The 10,346-nt window shown below is 33.9% G+C and overlaps 1 protein-coding gene across 1 annotated transcript in view; it reads right to left on the bottom strand.

The window, feature by feature from the left end:
* Window positions 1–3,604: 3,604 nt before the first annotated feature.
* CYP27C1 (cytochrome P450 family 27 subfamily C member 1) overlaps window positions 3,605–10,346 on the bottom strand; it is a 25,502-nt gene continuing 18,760 nt past the window's right edge. Inside the window, exons 7-9 of the mRNA XM_085310983.1 lie at window positions 9,746–9,824; window positions 8,556–8,759; window positions 3,605–5,982 (exon numbers count right to left, since the gene is read on the bottom strand). Coding sequence (XP_085167109.1) covers window positions 5,866–5,982; window positions 8,556–8,759; window positions 9,746–9,824 — 400 coding nt within the window. The 3' untranslated portion in view covers window positions 3,605–5,865. The remainder of the gene's footprint in view (window positions 5,983–8,555; window positions 8,760–9,745; window positions 9,825–10,346) is intronic.

Here is a 10,346-nt window from a genome sequence, read left to right as displayed (position 1 = left end):
GCAATCAAACAGGTCAGTTTGATAACTGCCTACATGCATGCTCCTGGCTCACGGCAATGCAATTTTGCTTAAACATTCTTTAGTGGCGGTCACTTCCATTATTTTGTATTTGTGAGAGGCTAAGAGCCATCATAAAGTTTCTGCAGTTCAGCTCACAAGTGGCAACTTGAATGCAAAGCCCTAGCTGCATTTTGCAGATGAAGGAATTTATCCTACATTAAATGTATCCCAAACAGCTACTATTGCTTACTGGTTCTTCCAAGAGCATGGACTGAGCAACTTGCTTTTGGAAACACAAGGATAAATTCAAATAAAGCTAGGCAGTTTCAGAGCTCATGTTCTGTACACAGGAAAGCACAAAGAATATTTTTGCCTTTAAGAAAAATGTTTCTTTCATATTTTCAATTTTGTACCTATTTTCTCTCAGAAGTATAGAAATAATACAATCTGAACAAGGTATTCACCACTTTCAGCTTCTAGTTTAAACCCCAATTCTGTATTTCACTGATTTTAAACATTAAAATGATGGAAGTAGATCTTATCCTTAAACTTAACAGTGCCCAATATTCTCTTGGAATTGCTTACACCTTAGATACTTTCTTCCAAAATCGCTGATTGTGGCCTTCCTTTTATCTTCCTCTTAGTTTGCTTCAGTGAGTTAACACTCCCATTTCACTGTTCTCCAACCAGATAAACACTTGGCAGCAAGCAGCCTATTTCAGACAAACACTGCCAAGACTAGTACAATACCCTTTCAATTGGTGTCAAAAGAGCCACTGTTTACTGCAATGCAGGATCCTAATTAACAATGGAGCCTGAATCAAACAAAATATCCCCCGAAACTATTTCCTGTCTTCTTTGCTCTTATCTCAACTAGACTACAATCTTTTCAGATAGGAATTGTCTTTATTTTGAATTTTGCATGATAGTAGGTACATTGTTGAATCTTAATGATTAACAGATTCTGTTAAAGATAAACCCCAGCAGAGGACATACAGGACTGCAAAGGCTGAATTTTGTCTAACTAGGCCTAAGTGAAACTTTGATCACATCATATTATTTGTTACATGCAAATTTCTATTTTAAGTAAACATACGCAGAAGACAGATACAAACTAAGCACACTAACACACACACACACAAGATATACAGGGGCTGACAATCTTTATCAACCAAGTATAACAATTCCTTTATCTTTAGGAATTTTGAGTAAATACATTGCTTTTAGCTATTTGTATCATTTTTTTTCCTTAGATACATAATCTGGCTTGTACTAAGGAATACTACAAGGCAGCACCATCTAGTGGTACTAAAACCAGAGCAGTACTTTTCAGTGAAACACAAAAAAAAAAAAAAAAAAAAAAAAAAAAAAAAAAAAAAAAAAAAAGATACAAAATGTGGTTTTGGTTTCTGTGAGGAAAATTACACTTGGAGACCATAAAGGAAATTCTCAGGTGAAATTCTTTTTAAAATACCCATATGACATCTACATTGATTCATTTTTTAAGTCAGAATGAAAATGCATAAGCCATGGGAAACAATCACACACCTGAACTCTCTGGGTATACACACCAGTATGTCTGAATTGCTCTCTAACCTCATCCCRTTTCTCTCTTCCTCCCCTATCCTACCCAAGTCCAACAGCTCACCTCTCCAGTTCCTTAATGTAGATCTCATGTGCTCTTCCATAAACTATCTACTTAGTATAGCACCAAAGCCTGTCTCCATCCTGCACGGCTTTCCTTTTCCTTATCCCCAATTCTATACAGGACAGCACAACTCATCTGCCTCTAGCTACAAGCACACCTCCAGTGCCACCTCCTCTTATGTTCACAGCTGTCAGGCATGCACATCTTCACAGTCCATCATCACAGGGGTACTTACAGAGCTCATAATTTTATTCACCACTGGCATATAGTTTTCCTGGAGTTGTGACTACCTGACACGGGCCTYATAGGTCTCCAGCCCATGTACCTACAACAGAGTAAGAAAAAACAGAGAACAGACTGACTGAATACAGTGGTTCTAGTTTTGARTGCATGAACTATCACGAAAAAATAAAACCTAAGAGTAGTTCTACGTTCCTAAACATCCAATCGCAATGCTTTCATGAACTTCCCCTTAAACTTTTMTTCCTCATTTGCTAAATAGATCTATATTTTCCTTCTTACATTCCATAGTACACATTGAGCAARGTATTAAAAATGAAAGGTAATCTACCGATTTCTGAATTTGGATATTTTAGGGTGATTTCTTTTCAAATTCTTTGAATGTTGGTATATACTGTTGGTGTGTGTGTGTGTATATATATGTATATACATATATATATACACATATATATATACACACACACACATATATATATATATATATATATAAAAAATATACATACACACACACACACACAGCCTCAGGTAGGCTATGTTCTTTGAAACACCTATAGTCACTACTGCTTTATAAACTCCTAATACTTGCTTTTATCAATTTCAAAACACTAAAACAACTGCAATTATCATTCAAGCAAAAGGTCTGAACAGAGAACCAGAAGAGGTCTTGTGTCACAAATTTTGGTCAACTCTTATATAACCAAAAACTACTTTATACAATTCTTCTTGTAACTGGACCATACTCCATTTTTAACTATTTTTTCATGGCTGGGCAGGGAGCTTTCATCCTCACATTTCATTACTGGAAATTTATTCTAGACTCTCACTCTCTTGGCGGCTAGACACTTTCTACATTTGCCTAAACTTATCCATGGCTAGCTGGTGACATTTGTTTTGGTCAAGCTTTGTCCTTTGTTCTACTACTCCCACGGCTACACAGCTTCCAAAAGCACCAGAGCTTGATCTGCAAGCTTGTGGCTTATGGAGCCAGTGTAGAGAGCACTGTAGCTAAAACCCTTTCTCTAGGCACAGAAATATTCTTCATTAACTTAAGAATCTTAATAGTCCCCTTACCTGTTCAAATTGGACTCCGTCTTTCTTGAACACATAACCAAACTGTATTTCAGATGCAATCTTACCTATTTTTCTCCCAGTCTCTATCAGCATTGCTTTATCTGATACATTCTAGGTTCAGAGATGTATTTTTCGTTATTGCTGCACACTGTGATTATCTAGGTCTCTCTCCTCACATGTCACTTTCAACTGGTAAGCTCCTCAAATAAATTGTTTTTATTCCCTACATACATGTCTTCTGCTATTAAATTCCATCCCATCTCTACCACTCACATTCTGGATCTGTTGTTTCTATATTCTATACCTTCAATTTTTGTATCATTAATACTCTTTTACATATTAAGCAATTATCATTAATCAAAATATTACATTAAAATCAGTCCCAGACTATTTCTTGAGTAACTTTGCTAGTAACTTTCCCCCAGAATGATAGTTCTCTTCTAATGTAACACATTATTATCTCTTCTTCAGGCAGGTCATTACGCACCTTACATTCTTGTATTAATCCCCATCTTTTCTAGCTGAACTAGTAATTTCTTATGTAGTAGTGAATCTTCCAGTCCTATCCAACAAGCGAAAAACTTTAAAACGCTAAAGAAAAACGCAACTATAAATAACAATTAAAATGAGAACAAGGACTTGTAAATTCTGTATAAATACTTTATTATGTTTAAAAGAAAAATAACATGTATACATGCTCTATTAAAAAATCAYAGATTTTCTGTTTTCATGAAAAGATTCAAATGCTTTAAACAGCATTTTTAGAATGTCTCTTCCTTCTTGTAGAATGATGTATTAGTTTGGAATTGGGACAAAGTAACAAAGGTACTGAACATACCAGTGGCTGGTGTTTCTAATGACAMTATGACAATGCAAAAGGAGGGCCCCAGGAGGAATCCAAATTTAGATTCAGAGCTTGGGCCTTTGGTTCCCAGGACCACATAAACTGACGGAGTTATGGAGTCAAACACTCAATCCACAGATTTTTAAACAGATCTTTGCAAAACATCTCCTTCAGAATGTCAGCTGGCTCTAGCAAATAAAACTCTTCAGTCTACTTAAGATGGGACCATTAGAAATAAAAATGGGAAAGAAAATAAAAAGGAATGAAGTGAAATCTTAGAAAACAATATAGGAAGGAAAGCTCATTCAAAAGAAAATCCTTCCACAGATTACCATCTGTTCTTATAGTACATATATATGCTCAATATAGGATTAACATTTTAAAGTCAACATGTAAACATTTAATCTTCTTACAGATCAGATTCATTTTATTTAGTATTATTATTTTACATAGGAGATCCATACGAAGAATGGAATTCTTTTTTCTCTTGTCAAGACCTTCAAAAGGCACTACAAAAAGTAACCAAAATACTATGTATCTGTAAAATTCAGCTATGCAGAATTTCCTGTTCACTACTAAAACTGAAGTATATTATTTAATTTGTAACCTACCTTTGACTTTTCACAGCTAGATGAGCAAAGCAGACTAATGTGATTTTAAAAAAGTTGCACAACTTTTTTCTAACTCTGCATATGWCTGACAGTTTCTGATTATCAATATGTAAACTACTTCACAAATAACAATCAAAAACTCAACATTTCTACAGTTATCTATACAGTATTACATAGTTAATTTCWTATTAGAATATGCAAGCTTGAGCTCTATGCTCAAGGGATAACATGGTCCCAAGGTATGAGGTTTCTCTCAAGAATGACAAAGTAAGGTTAGTGCTTAGTGAAATTAAATTATCAAAAGTCTCATGCAAGAGAGACTTACCTGCTGGTTGTTCTAGGAAAAAGAAAACAAAAACAAAAAAAGTTTTTCAAGTGTATATTCTGCATTAGCTACTAGATGTAAAAAAAAAAAAAAATAAAAAAAACCCTCAAAACACTTTAGTAGTCACATTTCCATCCTACAGAAGGCAGCTATACACCTGTCTATGGTTCAACACATTACAGTGGAAAGCTTCCAGTTCTTACTGTTAAAGAACTCTAAAGATAACTTTGTTATTGTTGCAGCAGTAGTATTTTAATTAAATTAAATGACAAAATACAACAATTACCTCATTTTTATTGTTTACCTTGTTATTTGGTTTTGGCATACTAGAACAATGAAAGTGGCTTGTGCTATTCCACTCTGCTCCACATTACTACTATGCTTTGGTAATGAGGACACTGTCTGGCTTTGTAATTCTGCAATGYGAGGTTTAAATCTTTAAGAGTTTAATTTTTAAAATTTTTCTAATGATAAAGAAACATATGGGGGTTATGCTTGGATATTTTTAATTGTCCTGAATTTTATTTCTAAACAAACAGATATAATTTGTATTTTTTTAATCTTTACATTTCATATTGCTGCATTCACTGCTTTTTTTTTTAACATGCAGAGTAAATGCTTTTACAGACAAGAGAAGAATGGATCTCATAATTTCACTGTTAGGTGGAAAATTTAGAAAAACACACTGGAGGATAAGAAACAGGAAAACACCAACTCATACATGCAGCTAAATTGCATATATTATACAATAATTCTATCTGTTCTCAAATAGACTCAGAGGAATAATTGACTTTTAGGACTAAGCAGTGTAACAAAACCACTGAATGMTACAAAAAATGTCTGAATTTCACTTGCTCTTTTCAGTGCACGTGCTGGTACTACTAGAAATCTTTCCAGGGAAAGAGAGCTTTCCAATGCAAAAAGGAATTCCTTCAGAATATAGTTCCAAATATGCATCTTTTATGATAGAGGTAACTTCTCTACTGTACTGCTAGAACTAAAACAGAATGCAAGACTTGATCATTTTGTTATACAACTACAAACCAGAGAACAAGTACGATCAAACATCCATGAGATGTATCTGTTTCCATGAAAACTATGTAAGTATTTCCAAAACATTTGAGTCTCACTCTCTGTCAGAAAATCTCACATTGATGGAGTTCCCAGGAGTCAAAAGTCCATGAGTTTTGGCATGAACTGGTTCAGTTTTGGGAGAAATTTTGATCTCAAATTTCTGTAGCAACTGCAAAGACAAATATGACAAATATTAGAAAAGTTGCACAATTACAGATGAAGAGTACATGTTTGATAAGAAAACTGAACAGCCTCAGTTCATCACAACTATCATTTCTGTTGTCAATTCCACTGAGTCTGACTGCTGTGATCCCCACATAGAAAAAAAACGAAAGTTGCTGCAAGGTGAAGATTATTGTTAAAAACCTTCTGATCTTCTTCCTTTGATTGAAGGAGATTTTATTAAAAAACAAAAACAAACAAACAAAAAAACCCCACCAAAACAGAGCCCATTTTTCTGATGAATTTCCSAAGACTAGCCTAAATAGTCTGAAATATCAGAGCAACTCTCAAACCTCCTCATGAGCTTTTTCTCTACATGTTTTTGACTTCATTTTCTTTAAAATTAATCAGTGGGTGCTTTAATAAGACAAAGCAATAACAAKCCCAAATTCCATGGCACATTTCTCTTCCTAGGCTGGGGAAAATAAAACAAATATGACACAGCAACTGTCCAATGCACTAGTGAAACAATCATAATATGTTGGGGAGTCAGATATAAGAACCTATCCAGAAGAAAACCACTATAATTCAGTCACACAAGTTTTCCATATATTAAGCTTTTATTTCCATACACTTACACTTTAGTGAAACTGAGAGGACCAGTTGCAAATATAAATTAGAAATCATGGAMTAAAACAAAATCCAAGAGTTTTAGCACACCCCTTTGTTTTATGACTGAACAGTCATCTCTTCTCCAACTTTCAAAAGGAAATATCAGTACCTCCTCAGCCCTGAAAGTCCCATGTATTTATAACAGAAAGTTTTTCTTAATATCTAATCTCAAACCCTTTTCTTCCTATAAATTAGACCATCTTCTCTTAGCCTTCTCCTAGTGAGCACAGTGAACAATTCATTGTTTCTCTCTACTCAGTATTAAGTATTAGAAGACTGATCAAACTTTCATCTCATTTGCTTTTCCACACCTTTAACTCTTGTTATCGCCTCCTAAATTTCCTCCAACTTGACTGTACTGTCCTTAAAATGTAGAGACAGCTGTACACCATTGCCCACTGAGGCTTCACCGGTATTTGGTAAAACAGAGAAATTACYTTCTCTTTCTGACAAATTACCTGCCTGCTAATGGCAAGAACTTGCTAAGAATGACAATGCCTTTTCAAAATTATCATCATGTTGTTGACTGATTTTTTTCTACATCCCTCAATCTATCTCTACAGTACTATTGCCTAGCTAGTTATTTAATGATTTGTATTTATGCATTTGATTTATTCTTAAGAGTAGTAACGGCACCTGTCCTTARTGAACAAATTCCTTTTGATTCTGGACCATTTCTTCATTTTTTCATAATACCTTTTTTCACATTCTCCGATTTTAACCTAATTCATGTCAGTTGTGTATTCTGTGCAAACCCTAAAAGTATTCTCTAATCTGTCATTTACACTGTTAATTAAAATACCAACTGAAATCAAACCTAGGACAGACTCTGTAGAATTTTACTCAAATATTTTCCCAGTTCAACGGCAAATACTTGATAGCTACTGCCGCTGGATATTTCTTTTTCAACCACACATTTTKTAAGTACTTCCAACTGAAACAGATTTTATTAATTTAATCGTGAGAACAACATGTTCACATGAAACACATGAAAATACTTCCCAAAGACAAAATACGTGATTTTTTCTATTTCTATCGCATTAGATCAGTAATTAAGTCAAAGAAGAGAATTAGATAGGTTTGACAAAACTTCGCATTGATCAACTCCATGTTTCATGGGCTTCTATTTTTAAATCACTTAAATATCATCTAGGTGTTTATAAATGGATTGTGTGATAATTTTTTTATTCCTTARGTACTCTGTGGTAAATTTAATTAAGCTTTGCTTTGAATACGTACAATGTCTAAATATTTTTATAGTTAAGTAACTATAGCAAGTTTCCAAATCTTGAGGTCTGATGCACAATCTGATCTGAATGTTTGAGCCAGAGGGAGTCTTGTGAGTGATACAAAATTTAACAGCCATTGAGAGCACCTTCTTTACTTAATGAARCAGTGCAAAACAGTATGTGTTAATATGTACTAGAAATACTGATTATTTATATCTATATATTATATATTTATAAAATGACAATATAGTTAAAGAGAGAAGAAAGAATAGTAAGTGACAGAATAACCAAAGAACATTTAAAAATTAAGCATTTGATTTTGAAACTTCTCCTAATACAATTGTCAGTAAGAGGATATGAAAACTGCTTATCACAGTATCAGTCAGAACAAGGATATCAAAACTAATTTTACCTCTGTGTAAGTACTGAATTGTTTGTGAGCAGGCAACCACCCAAATATACATTAAGGAAGACTTGCAATTTGCTTACAAAAACCTACTGTACTACATCTCTATGATTATTTTTGTTTTTCTTAAGCCTCTCCAGGATGAGTGTGCTAGACAACACTCCAATAAATAAATAAGATTTTGTGCATAATATGATATCCAGAAATGGTATGCAGAGAAAAGAATCATACCAATATATTTTTCTTCTTGTAATGCTGTCACAGATTTCTAACCTGAATCAGTGCAAGATGAATTTCCAGCTCTGCAATTCTTTTTCCTATACAGCTTCGAATGCCATAACCAAATGGGATTGAACCAAAATTGTCTACTCTGTCCAAAGTATCTTTCCTCAGCCAGCGCTCAGGTCGGAACTCATCTGCCATTGGGAAATTTTCTTCACTGTATGAAGTAGTATAATGACAGAGTGCCAGCTGTGTCTGAGGAAATAAATGACAGTTATATTTAGTTAAATCTAATACAGGTTAAAAAAAAAAAAAGTATTTGTAATTCCTGTGAGGTGATAAAAGAATAYGTAAAATTTAAGTATCTTTCACAAATTCTAGAAGAAAAAAAGATACAAAAAACCCAAAGATACAAAAAAGAAAAAAAATAAACTCCTTTCTCAGCTGTTCAAGAGCAATAATCTTCAAATTTTGTTGAATATATTAGAGAAGATGCAATGGGGAAGGAGATGGAAACAAAAGTCATAGGAATTCAGAACTGTCTCAAAAAGGTATTATGACAGAAACAGAGAAGAGAGATACAAAACAAGGGGAAAAAAAAAGGATGAAAAGCAATAATAAATGATGATGCTTCCAAATAAATATAAAGTAATTTAAGATTCCTGACTGTTTTAAAGCTACATTGCTCTAAGATAAGGAAAGGAAACCTGTCATTTTAAATAGAACTGTTCAGCTCTGTCCTGATCTCTGTGTAATCTTTGAAYAGTATAAAGGAAAGATCCATAATTTAAAAAGGAAATTAAACTCCTTCTACAATGGAGATTAACACCCAAGAATTAGAAAACTGACAAAAATAACAAAATTCATGCTTTTTCTTTTTTTTTTAATCAAATAGTAATATGGTACAGAGATATTATCTACTGAGTTCTGCATCAAGAATATTAAGAACAAGCCAAGATTGCAAATTTACTTAGAGGGTGGGAAATACTGCTTCTATTAAGGGGGAAGGTCTTGCATTTTTGTCAAGGTGTAATGTTTAAAAAACTAGCAAGAAGTCAATTATAAAATTATTTTTTTCCATATACATGGGCAAATTATTAYAATGCTTTCTTCTTAATGCTCTAACTTGGTGACATCTTTTGAAATCAATCAACTGTATGTATGTTCTAACAGATCGTATCTCATACACAAAAAAAAAATTTTAAATTTTGTTCTCTCTAGAGGACTGCAATAGAACCTACCCCTTTAGGTATCAAGTATCCTCCAACAATCAGGTCTTTTTGGGTCACTCTTCCATTTCCTGGCAATACTGGATATAATCTAGAGACAATATTTATAAGAAGTTAAAAAGTAAAAACTAATACAACTTTAAAAGTTTAGATTCCATTCTGATACACATTCCCAGAAAAAAAGGATTTTAGGGAGTACAGATCATCTTGGAAATTAAAAGGCCATGAAGCATCTGTGAGAATATGATTAATACCTGAGAAAAAGTATTTACTACTAACTGGCRATTGAGCTATTTGGTCTGTTTATGTACTTGCTTTATATATGCACACATGTGCAATCAATCACTCAAGCTGCAGGCTCTTTAGCAGTACAGAGAGCTGAAGAAGGCTTGCTGATACCTTCTTTTAAATCCCCTTAGCTTACCATGAATACTTAACATATAGAATCATAGGATCAGTAAGGTTGGAAGGGACCTCTGGAGATCATCTAGTCCAACCTCCCTTTCAGCAGGGTCACCTAGAGCATGGTAGACAGGGTTGCATCCAGGTGGGCCTTGAAGATCTCCAGAGAAGGAGACTCCACAACCTCTCTGGGCAACCTGTTCCAGTGCTC

Source organism: Rhea americana, unplaced genomic scaffold, assembly GCF_003343005.1.
Source record: "Rhea americana isolate MKP2758 unplaced genomic scaffold, rheAme1 scaffold_33, whole genome shotgun sequence".
Classification (NCBI taxonomy): Eukaryota; Metazoa; Chordata; class Aves; order Rheiformes; family Rheidae; genus Rhea; species Rhea americana.
This window is presented reverse-complemented; position numbering and strand designations above follow the sequence as displayed.